At 45.0% G+C, this 12988-nt stretch overlaps 1 protein-coding gene across 2 annotated transcripts in view; it reads right to left on the bottom strand.

Annotated features, from left to right (window-relative positions):
- The window catches only part of TTYH3 (tweety family member 3), a 105268-nt gene that overhangs the window by 30929 nt on the left and 61351 nt on the right, over window positions 1–12988 (bottom strand). For both annotated transcript variants that reach the window (XM_066576403.1, XM_066576402.1), the window contains exon 8: window positions 2227–2282. In XM_066576403.1, the coding sequence (XP_066432500.1) occupies window positions 2227–2282 (56 nt within the window). The remainder of the gene's footprint in view (window positions 1–2226; window positions 2283–12988) is intronic.

Raw genomic sequence — 12988 nt, forward strand, 5'->3', positions numbered from 1 at the left:
ATAGAGAGAAGCTGCTAGAGCTCTTACAGCCTGCGAGTCCGGCATCCTCTTCCCAGTGGCTGAAGGCTTTTCCTATATGCCCGAGTATACATGTCAACCGGTTTTGCATAGGTGCGAGAACAGAGGTGTAACTTGAAGCTCCTGGACCCCAATGCAAAACCTGTAACAGGACCCCCAACTATAATGCTTATGGCCCAATGTCCATGGGCAAATCTGATTTGCAAAAAAATCGACAAAACAAAAAACAAAACAAACAAAAAAATATATATCACACCATGCTCCATTTTTGTTCACATCCCACACTGACGGCTTCCAATGAAGTCAATGTAAGCCGTCCGATCTAAGGCACACCCGCAGCTGACGCTGCGGACGTGCCCCGGATCTGTGGGAAAGCAGGAGGTTAAAGAAAAAAACAAACTCCTGCGCATGTCCGACGGCGAAAAGTGAGAACAATGCGCAGTACAGCAAACCCGGAAGTGGAGGTAGCCACGCGGACACAGCTGCCGGGGAATGCAAGTAAGCAGGGATCGCTGGCCGCAGGCAGGGCTGGATTTCGTACACAGAATCTGTGTGTGCCGTGGACATGAGGCTTTATTCATAGTACTGGGCTCCCTATATGGAGAAGAGAGGCCTTATTGGCCCTCCAAGACTCCTGGGCCCGGGTGCAACCGCATCCTCTACAGTTAAACCAATGCGGGGGAAGCACGACTTGCAAACTGTCTCCAAGCATGAGCAGGAGAAGTAGGCAGGACTCTGAGGTGCCTTCCAAATGCGGGTGGGGGAAGCAGGACTCACAGGCGCGCTCTGAGTTCTTAGCACTTTACATGGACATAATGAATCAAAATGGCAGAAACTTCATATGTCCGAGCTCAATCTTCCTGCCTATCCTATACTTTAAAGGAATTGACCCATTAGAGACAATCCCTTTCAAAATGCAGCATCCAGGACCTCCATACATGTCTGTCTGGCCCAGATCATATACATTTCTTGTGGTCTTCCTTATTAAATCACTGCTTCTCTCTCCATGCAAACAATAAACTACTTAAAGGGACGGTCAACTCCTTTTAGCTAATAAGAGAGATGGAGCAATACCTCTGCAGCGCCACCGATGAGTGCTCTCCCTAAGGAGAAAAGACAGCGTTCCTGACCTACTATTAGCTCTAACAGCTAAGCTTATGGGCTACAAGTAGGCGACTGGTGAGTCCTGGGATGTAAGTATTGGGCCGCTTTCACACAGCTTAAAAAAACGTGCGACATTCGTGCGTAGCGAGACACACATCTTGCACGTATATGAACTCCATACTTTTGAATGAGATTATTATATACATGAGTGATTTTTTCCCACATCGCGGTGCGGGAGCAAAACCGCGGCATGTCCTATTTTTGGGCGTTCCCTCGGAACACCTCACCATCGTTTTCAATGGGGCTGGAAAACACATCGCACAACGTGTGATGTGGACGTGAGTGCGATACAAGGGTTCTCCATTGAAAACAATGGGAAACCCTAAAAGATCCTTCGACATGGCGGAAGGCCGTGTTTTGGGGGGGGGGGGGGGGGCGAGGGGGGGGGGGGGGAGAGAAATCACAACTGTACTGAAGTGAAGGGAGGAGTTTTTGACACAAAACCACCTGCATCCACCAGCACATCGCACATTCCCGAGCGCAATAATCAGGCTGAGTTTCACAGCCCAATATTGAGCTCGGCCGTGTGAAACAAGCCTCCTACCCCATCGGTCTCCCTGGTGGGAGCGCTGGAAGCCGCCGCTCAGTGCATTGAGTTGCGCTGCCAAGTAGTCCGCCCATTATAAAATTAGAACGAGGGACTAGTTAGCAGCGCAGCAGTGGTGGCTTGCAGCACTCACACCAACAGAACGAAGGCGGTGGCAAGTAGAACGTTTACATCCCTGCACTTAGCGGGTCACATACTTTTAGCCCATAAGCTTAGCTTAAAGGACTAAAAGTAGGCGCAGTCTCTCTAACTTTCTTACATAACGCTTCTTTTATAAGGAAGGAATATGTATTGGAGCGGATCCGGCAGGATCATTTCAAGGAGCTTTATTCTTCAATGAGTTCAGAGATGCCTTTATGCAAAATAACGCTATAAAAAAATACTGTATTTTTTTCCTGCATTTGTAATACACAAACAAAAAAATACTGCTGACTTGTCTCCAAGTTTCATAGCCACAAACGTTATCCCACCAGGAGCTGCAGAGGGTAAAGACCTACCTGCTGGAAAGGATTAGCAGATCCCGGGTTACAGAGCAGATAGTAGTTCAAAATTTCTGATGGGAGAAATAAAAAAAAAGAAAAAGAAAATCTATATAAATGCATATAAATGCTTGTGCAGCAGCAGCCGTGACACAACGTGATTTCAGCCTTATCAGCATAATACAGAAGGCAAGCCATTTAGCATAGAGCTCAAGGACCGCAGGGAATCACTAAGGATGGAAAACCTTTTACATTAGATATACATAGTGTGTTTACATCTCTCACTTCTAGAAGGGCAATTAGACTCAGCGGGAACTGTAAATGGATGTCTGGCTACATCACTATAAAGGTTCATTTACAGGAACATTCAGCGTTTATGCAATAGGAAGCAAATAGACATTAGTTCTCTAATGCCAACAATGGTCGGAGGCCCTGGCGAGATGTGCAGTTTATCAACACATTTTGGGGGGGGGGGGTGAAGAGTCAAGAAACTTGCCGCCTTGCGAGTCTGGAGATAGACTACCATTGTCTGCACTCATATCTAAAAGCATAGAGCACTCTCCGGTGGCATGGTCCTTCTTTAGAGATTTCGGACCGCTCTGTGATAGTCCCTTACATACAGATACTGATTTTCTTTACTACTTTAGTAATATCCCAAGATATTACTCTACATCTGGGGAGCACAATCTTTTCTGGTCCAAAGGCCACATTGGATCATTTTTAAGGGCCGTAATAAAACTTAAGGAGCTTAACCATCTAAGCCATAAGAAAGGTATGTGTCATAAGTGTCTGATATGTGGGAGCCTGAAAGTGGAACTTGGTCCTCAAAGTCCCTGAAGTGGAAGTGAACTTGGCACCCCTTCTTCCTTAGCCATACTCCAGAGGGAAAAATACCATGCAGCGGGTGACTTTCGTAGATGATGGGTAATTTGGTTACAGGCTAGCGTTCACTTCACCCATACACTACAATGGAGAGAGCAGCATACATAAACGGCCATCTCTAATTCATATACACCATTTTGAGACGCCAAACAGGGATCAAGGATCCTTGTTCTCCTGATGTATGGGGGACCCAGAAGTGGCTACATGCACACCATCACTATCTTCCTATCCTGGATTGCACGCTATTCCTCTTCGCTCTAACTACATGTGAGCAGCCATACAGACAAGCATTTATGTCCACATGGTTGGAGGCCACACAGAGAAGTATCAGAGACCAGATGCTTCTCACCCCTGGTCTACATGCACAAGTCATGATCTTAGGTGTCATAACTTGGCCTGCTACTCTGCCAACCTGCCTTTTACATACCTTTGGAGGTGTCCAACCAGTGGCTCTGCAGTTGTTGCAAGGCTACTACTTTCCCATCATGGGAGTTGTAGTTTTGCAGCAGTTAGGGAGCCACCGGTTATAAGTCACTGGTGCAGACACTTTTCCTCCAGCTTTGGAACCCCTGGGGACTGATAATGGTTATTATCTAATGTCACTTAAAAAGGTCCAAAAATTGATCCATAAATTCAAGGCATTCGGACATTGCATAAAAATATTACCAGTGTTGGACTGATAAGAAATAGTCAGATGTTTTGGGCAAGAGGTTGGTGAGAGGCTGCACAGCCCGCTCTTAGGACAACCCTTTAGGGTTTTCAGGAGTGGACCTCACATGCCAGGGCTTTGGGCCCAAGGTCGAGGTCTGATATGGCAGGTACTGACAGTACGGAAACTTCCAGCGGCACTGTATTTTCCCGCTGCTGGTCCCCAGTGTGCACCGATAGCAAAATAAGGCAGGTTTCTATTTAATAATACAATTCTTCAAAAGGACCCGCTCCGCACGTCCCAAGTGTTTGTTCAGAGCCTAAATAAGAACACGACATCTATAATTTAAGACTTTGATTTGCAAAGCAGATGATCCAAGTGCAGACTGAAAGGGAAGGGAGGGGAACAACGCTGAATACATTTCATCTGCTGAAGTGAAGAGACATCCCGGGATAGACCAGACTCTGTGCGGTAAACATCACCTGCCCCCGTCTAATTAAAGTCTTGCTTCAGCTTCACTATGTTAATAAGCTGCACTTGGCAGACACGTCAGCATCTCATCTCCCACCTAGGCTCTGCTAAAAGTAAAAGCTTTCAAAGCGAAGGAGAGGGAAACCCTGCCAGCCCTGACCCCAAGTAAGAGGCCACTACAGGGTACTGCAGGTTATTAGGTCAGACACAGAGACTACATGGGGGGGGACAGAGTAAGAGGAAGAATAGGTGGGGGCAGAGTGTAAAAGAGAGAGCAAGAGAGACCAAGGGGTGAGGGCAGAGAGCAAGAGAGACCAAGGGGTGAGGGCAGAGAGCAAGAGAGACCAAGGGGTGAGGGCAGAGAGCAAGAGAGACCAAGGGGTGAGGGCAGAGAGCAAGAGAGACCAAGGGGTGAGGGCAGAGAGCAAGAGAGACCAAGGGGTGAGGGCAGAGAGCAAGAGAGACCAAGGGGTGAGGGCAGAGAGCAAGAGAGACAAAGGAGTGAGGGCAGAGAGCAAGAAAGACAAAGGGGTGAGGGCAGAGAGCGAGAAAGACAAAGGGTTGAGGGCAGAGAGCGAGAAAGACAAAGGGTTGAGGGCAGAGAGCGAGAAAGACAAAGGGGTGAGGGCAGAGAGCGAGAAAGACAAAGGGGTGAGGGCAGAGAGCGAGAAAGACAAAGGGGTGAGGGCAGAGAGCGAGAAAGACAAAGGGGTGAGGGCAGAGAGCGAGAAAGACAAAGGGGTGAGGGCAGAGAGCGAGAAAGACAAAGGGGTGAGGGCAGAGAGTGAGAAAGACAAAGGGGTGAGGGCAGAGAGCGAGAAAGACAAAGGGGTGAGGGCAGAGAGCGAGAAAGACAAAGGGGTGAGGGCAGAGAGCGAGAAAGACAAAGGGGTGAGGGCAGAGAGCGAGAAAGACAAAGGGGTGAGGGCAGAGAGCGAGAAAGACAAAGGGGTGAGGGCAGAGAGCGAGAAAGACAAAGGGGTGAGGGCAGAGAGCGAGAAAGACAAAGGGGTGAGGGCAGAGAGCGAGAAAGACAAAAGGTTGAGGGCAGAGAGCGAGAAAGAAAGGGTTGAGGGCAAAGAGCAAGAAAGAAAGGGTTGAGGGCAAAGAGCAAGAAAGACAAAAGGGTTGAGGACCGAGAGCAAGAGAGAAGAAAAAGGTGAGAACAGAGTAAGGGGGACAGGAGAGAGGGGTTTCATAGCACACTACACAGTGTTATTTTGATCTCTCCTGACCTCCATATTCTATACTAAAGCAGCAATTATGGTTACTATATATACAAAAAACACCATCAGAACTGAGATTATAAATCAATACCGACGCAAACACATTCACCCTATGTGTCGATATTACCGTCTCTACAATACTTGAGTATCCTTGCATAAATGAGGCCCCTCTCACACAGAGCCCATGGTTTTCACAACTGATGACAACAAATCGTGAACATCTATAACATCATGCTGCCAGTATGGGCATGAATAGAACAATCAAGACATTGGAGAGCCAACATCAAGTCCAACCCCAGGTAGTAAGCGTTCCTTTAAACATTCTGCACCCCGTCCCCACCGCCACGAACATCCCAAGAAATTCTTTTCTTGATGTCTGAATGACGAAAACGTTGAATATTTCATGCGCCTCTCAGGAGACGTGGTGCGTGCGCGTCTGTGTATGGAGTCTACCAGAAAGCATGCAAGCGGCTTGTGGCTGTGGCCAATGGAAGCTGACAGATGTGCTGTATTATTCATTGCTCTACTTTGTGGCGGCCTCCACCAGCTGTTCATCCTCCTCCGTCGTGTGACCGCTCTGCTGCTCAGACCGACCATTAAGCTGTAATTAGCCAAAGGCAGCACAATTGCACTCGGCCTCCTAACCTGTACGGGTCGTAGGCAGGAGATGGTGTAGTGCTGGGTCTGGCAGTACCGCATGACATAAAGACGCTTCTGATAAATCTTCACTTTGTGTCGTCGTAAGAGAAAGGCACAGCATCAGATCTAGAAGCGCAGAGCCTGGATGACATGCTGGCCCGGGTTACATGTTTATAGTCGCTTTACAGCACTCTTCCATGTTACGTTGTGTACCGCGCAGAAGTTGTAAATTAGATGAGATTAGAAACATATGGATGCTCTTTTCCTTCCAAAAAAAGCACCCTTTTCCCAACAGGCTTTGTTTGATGATGCAGCCTAGCACCACTGAAAGCAAAAAACGCTGAACTGCAATACCAAATGCAGCCTATTGAAAAGAGGGGCGCTTTTTCTGAAAGAAACCAGGCATTTTGTTTTTAATTTCATACTAAATTAGCCTGAAACTAAAAATACTATTATTTCCCCAAAAGACTTATAGAATATTTCATGGGGATTTTTTTTTTTTTTACTACCTATCTTGGACACCCGAGCAGGAATCAAAAGCAGTAATTATTTGCACATGTTAATACCTAGGGCCCTTTTACAGGGGCCAATCATCGTGCAGATTCTAAATGATAATTGCCCAGTATAAACGCGTGCATCCACTGATAAATTTGTTCCGTTCTAGTTCTGAATGATGATTGGCTCATGTAAACAGGAAGTCGTTCATCTATCAACGACTGCCTGTTTACTGTGAATTCAGGTGGGCCGCAACGATCCCTGGCCGGCTCATCCTCCATTTACTCAGTGATGATTGCTCCCGTGTTTTATACGTTAGTAGAAGGTATACCACATAGAGGACCCAATGTCATTAGGGCCAAAGGAGCCCCAGTAAGTAGTAGCATATGTAAATAAATACGACTTCTGATTCTTGCTCAGGTGTCCAATTACTTTTGGTAGGATATTGCAGGTCTTTATTCTTTTTTTCTCATAGCTGTACTAAAAGCTGAGATTTGATCTGCTGTGATCTCCTTACAATGATAAGCATGCTTGGCTTTTGAATTTCTTTTCTAGATTTGGTAGGTCGTCAGTCATTAGAAAGCTATAATTGTAATTCCAAACGGACGCATCCACTTACTGAGCAATCAGATGCTTCTTCCACTGCAGTTCCAGCCTTGATCTTCCTCCACAACCCGATCCTGAACTTGGTGCTGTTCCTGAATTTTGCCTCTTTCTCCCCCTTGTCATTGTTTAAGGGTAGCTAGCTGTTCCACTTCCATCTCAAACCTTTGGATCCATTCCGGACTATGCTACTACCGCTGCCAGCCCATGGCTTACTCTGGGGACTGCAACCTGGGAATCCTCCCACAGCAAAGTTCACAACTCCTTGTAGGCATTATGGGTGAAGGCAAGAGGATATTTATGCCCGCTTCACATGGAGGATTTTGTGCCATGTAAGTGGCCAATTCATAGGACTAGGAATTTGTGCTGCTGTCTATTCTCCACATGTGGATTTCACCATGTCAACATACCACAAAACTCTGCGCCCTTGTCTAGCATAGATTTCTATATCCTAATAGTTGCAGCTGTTATTTTCAGTTTTTTGAATTCCTTTTTAAGGACTTCACCGAACCGCCACTGCTCTTTGGCTGCCTCGATCTTCTTGGTTGGTGGAAGGTCTTACTAGTTAATCCCTTTAAGACTCTGCAAGTAAGCTGGTTTTCCAAATATATATATAAAATAGGATGTATATATGTATGTGTGTATGTGCCACCATAATTCATGAACGCCTGGAGCAATTTCAAACAAACTTGGTACATATATAACTCATCCCATGGGGACAATATTTGGGGGGATAAGACAGCCCCACTACCCCCTGTGGGGAGGGGAGGAATTCCAGAATTGCACTTGAGCAGATGGTTTTTATTTCACAGTCTAATCTAGCACGGACGACCTCCTCCTCATCATTCTACACTAATCTATTACACAGACGACCTCCTCCTCATCATCCTACACTAATCTATTACACAGACGACCTCCTCCTCATCATCCTACACTAATCTATTACACAGACGACCTCCTCCTCAAATACTAATATATTACACAAACCTCCTGCTCCTCAGATAATATCTTACACAGACAACCTCCTCCTCTGCTCCAACTATCACACAGCTTCCCAGCAGCACTAAGCCACTATGAACGCCACAGAAATGAGCCCAGCACCCACTCTTATGAAAGCTGTCCAGAAAGAAATATGTATTGCCCATAGCAACCAATCACAGCGCAGCTTTCATTTTACCTCTACAGTAGAACACGTGAAAGCTGCGCTGTGATTGGTTGCTATTGGCAACAAAAATCACAGGGGAAGTCAGTGAGTTTTTGATTTTTAATTACGCCAGTATTACCCAGACCCTCCTCCTATACTAATATATTTAATCAGTAAGTGTACACACACACACACACAATACATATATATTCATTCGGGACCATGCTACTACTGCTCGCTCTATTTACACATACAAATTCTTTTCGTGTCTAAAGATAAAATACACGGGCAACGCTGGGTAATCAGCTAGTTGATAATAAGAGTCAAGATATTTTATTTGGACTCCACCTTGAAGGAGGACCTTCTGCCCTTGTGGCAGACCCTGCTCCTTGGGCTTGTCCGTGCACAAATGGTGAGTGTGAATCCTTGGAGGCGATGAGCCGACGTGTGTTGATGTAGGCCCAGACTGTGCCCCATCACAGATGTCATGTAGTGGAGGGGCATATTGTGCCATTCACACTACCTCTGCCCACAGCTGTCAAGTGAAACCATACTGTATAACTCATTGTATGCGAGTAGCCCAAGAAAATGCATAACGGGCAAAGATGGACGAGAGAATTCATTATATGCCTTAGGCCTCTAGGTTGTTATAAGTAATACAGGATTGGCATACGTCTCAGCTAAATATATGACAACTACCGGTTATAGAGGAGGGAAACAAAATCTATTATGTATTATCCTCCAAAGTAATTACTGCACTTGAAGGAACGGATCGATCTCATATTAAAGTGAGTTTGACTCCGAAGGTCTTCTGTAAGCGACTGCCTGCCCCAGATCATCTCCTCCGCTGATGTTTTAAATGGGGTTTCTACAAGTTCAGGCTACTAAATTAGACATGAGAAAGCGCTACAGACAAACGCTTCGTCTCCAAAGTGCAAAACCTTGTTATCGGGGTATGCAAGAATGTAGATTTTCTGTCTGGTATCATTTCATCTGGTATTACTGGAGCTGTCCTAGGAGTCCCTGCAAGTAATACAGCAGGCAGTGGAGAAACATGTACAGGGTAGATCCAAAGTGGTTGTCTCACCGAAAACTTTTTTTTCGCTCTTTTCTCAGATCAAAGCCACCATGGCGACTAGCTATACATTTAAATGGCCAGTCATGCAACCCATGGATGCCTTTACACCACCAGAGTGAGAACGCTGGCCAGTGGCTCTTTAGTCTGGTTCATGAAAGGAGTGAGACTCTTCTCCATGACATCCATATGTCCACTTGAACAGGGCAGCATTTTTAGACTTTTTTTTAGATTTTAGTTGCTTTTGCAGCAGATGTTTGCCATTGAGCGCTTCTCAGCCTGCTGTTGAATGGGGCAGTGTTGTTGACTTTCACTTTTTTACAAATCCTTAAAATGCTGTTTGCTTTGTAGCAGCTGCTTGGTATTCAGGACTGCTGCTTTGGCTCTGTTAACATCTGGGCTGGAGTCTCCACTCACAGCCTCCAGTGCAAATCTCTCTCAAAGTCCCAGATGAAATGGAACCATTTCAGTCGGGAAAATGGCAGGTGGCATCCCGGAAGCGAGATGGACCCCATTATAATGAACGGGGTCTGTCCAGCGCTGTTCATGTCTGGCACGTGTCGGATATGGCACCTCTAGCTTTCCAATCCTTCAGCCATGATGATGGAGCTGAACAGAAGACATAATGGTAGTGTGAACCTAGCCTTAGCCTGCTGTTGAATGGAGCAATGATGCAGTTCTTTGCATAGCACCTTCAGTAGCTGGCATTGGGAAAAGGAAGTGCTGATGGGTCCTCTGCTGTTTGCATCTAGGAATCAGTGGGTTCCAAGCAGTCACATCTCTCTTGACCATGAAGTTACGCCATATGCTATGCACCAACGTCAAACTGTCAGGATAGGGACAAATTCTATAACAGTAAACCCTGAATTCAAAAGGCATACACCCCGGATTCTGAGGGAATTAAGTAGCAGACAGTTTCTTGTATTTAAGGACTTTATAATGACGGGGTCAGTACAACTAGATTGGCGCATAGCGAATGTGGTGCCAATATTCAAAAAGGGGTCAAAAAGTGTAGTTGAAAAGTATAGGGCAATAAAATAATTTCTGTGGTGGGTAAAATGTTTGAAGGGTTTCTAAGAATACCATCCTGGAGTACCTTAAGAAAAGATAGCTGTATTACTCCGTATCAGCATGGGTTTATGAGAGATGGCTTCCTTCAAACCAATCTGATTTGGTTCTATGAGGAGAAAAGTTCTAAACTGGATCAGGGAGTCATTGGATGTGATAGATCTCGATTTTTCCAAAGCGTTTATTAATGTGTTATATAAAAGGTTGATCTTTAAAATGAGAATGATTCATCTGAGCAAGAATGTGTGTAAGTGGATAAGTAATTGGCTCAGTGATAGAAAGCAGAGAGTGATTATTAATAGTAGACACAAGGTTACCACCACAACAGCTCTTCAGTTTGTCAATGTCTTTTTTAAACTGGGGGTCTGATCAAGGTAGAGTATAGAGGGGGATAATTACCTCACGTGATCCAAACTCTATGCTTCTCTTAATATATCCCAGAATTGTGTTTGCCTTTTTTGCTGCTGTATCACATTGTTGACTCATGTTCAGTCTAGGATCTATTCGTATACACAAGTCTTTTCACATGTGCTGCTACTTAGCTCCACTCCTCCCATTCTGTATGTGCCATTTTATTTTTATTTTTTTGCCCAGATGTATGACTTAGCATTTCTCCCTCTTAAATACCATTTTGTTAGTCGCTGCCCACTGTGCAAGCTTGTCTAGATCTTCTTTAATCCGCTCTCACTTCTTTAGTGTTAGCTATCCCTCCTAGTTTTGTGTCAGCAAATTTGATCAGTTTCCCCTCAATTCCCTAATCTAAAGATTTTATAAAAATGTTGAACAACATTGGGCCCCGGACAGAGCCTTGTGGTACCCCACTTGATATATTCTTCCACTTGGATGTGCAGCCATTTATGAACACTTTTTGAGTATGATCACTAAGCCAGTTGTGAATCCACCTAACAGTTATCTTGTCACTCCCATATTTGTCCATTTTTTCAATAAGTATGGTACTTTGTCAAATGCCTCACTAAATTCAAGATACACTATATCCACTGCATTTCCCTGATCAACCCAATCCAGGATTCTGTTCTAGAAGAAATTAGATTAACCAGAAGCAGCATGACTTTGTAAGAAACAAGTCATGGCAGACTAATTACTCCATTCTCATTCAAGCACTTGTATACGTACATGCTGTTTAGTAATTTGTTCAAAGATCTTTGCCGGTATAGAAATCAGACTCACAGGCCTGTAGTTTCCTGAATTCACCTTCTTCTCTTTTTTGAAGACAGGAACATTCACCCTTCTCAAACCTTCTGGGACTTCTCCTGTTCGCCAGGAATTTTCAAAGATTACAGCGATTGGTTCAGAAATTACCTTTGGGGTTTCCTTCAGTATCCCGGACGCCTATCTTGAGCGGATTACTTTAGAGGGGTCGGTGATCCAGGGATTATACGGATTACCAGATTTGAAGGTGAAGGGGGGAGAGGGGGGGGGGGGAGAATGCCTTCCTCTGGATCAACATTTCAAGACAATAGGCTGAACTGTGTGAATGTATGTCTTTTTTTAGTCTTTCATACTGTTAATAGGAGGAAGTATATGATTCAAAGTGTATTAAAAAATGTATTGTAATGGAAAAGTCTCAAATAGGATCAGGTTTATGATATATTTTCAATGGCATAACACTGCTAAATACAGTGCATTTATAAAGGAAGCAATGAGCCAATATTTATCAAAAAGGACTATTGAATAACTCCAAAGAAGTCTGCATGTGACTGCTCTCCGAACATCAATGGACTGCAGAAAAGTGTCACAGAGGTAAAGGGTTAAAACACTAAGATCGGTAAACTGAAAACAGAGTATTATCCTCCTACCACTAATGGAAGATGCCATTTAAACCATCTGAACCCGAGCATTAGTGGGTCTAATCTGTCTTAATGCAGGTTGGGGAGCAGCTGCAGTGTGCCAGGGTGATGTCTAAAAGGTGTGGAGGGGAGAGACCTCAAACGGCCAGCAATAGTGGCGACATCTTGGCTCTAGACACTATCCCATTATTAAAAGAACTGCAAGCACTTCTGGTAATGATTGATCTGCTCTTATAAGATGGATCAGAGGTCATAATTAATATCCAGGAGGCGAGCGGTCTGCTTTACATACAGCAATAGTTCAAAGAACTAAATTATGCAATGAACTTCCTGTGGTCCCCAACTGGTTTTCGATGTTGGAAACCCTTATTAACCTGACCTTCCATTAGGCTTACTTACCTGCAAACTAAACAGCCGATTGAAAGCCTATCGTTCAGTTGTAAAGTACCGATATAGCCTATCCTCAGGATATGCCATCAATAGTAGCTCTTCAGGGGTCTCCGCCTGGGACCCCAACCAATCAGCTGTTTGGCACTGTCCGCTGCTTGCAGAAATCCGCACAGTGCATATCACCATTGTAATGGCCGGGCTTGGTGTTACAGGTAGTCTGCTCCTCGCAGAAATTAGCTCAGTGCAGCAGCGCAACAGCCCAGTGAACAGCTGATTAATGGGGGTCCTCAGTGGTGGACCCCTGCTAATCTACTATTAACGGCCTGTTCT

Source organism: Eleutherodactylus coqui, chromosome 8, assembly GCF_035609145.1.
Source record: "Eleutherodactylus coqui strain aEleCoq1 chromosome 8, aEleCoq1.hap1, whole genome shotgun sequence".
Lineage (NCBI taxonomy): Eukaryota > Metazoa > Chordata > Amphibia > Anura > Eleutherodactylidae > Eleutherodactylus > Eleutherodactylus coqui.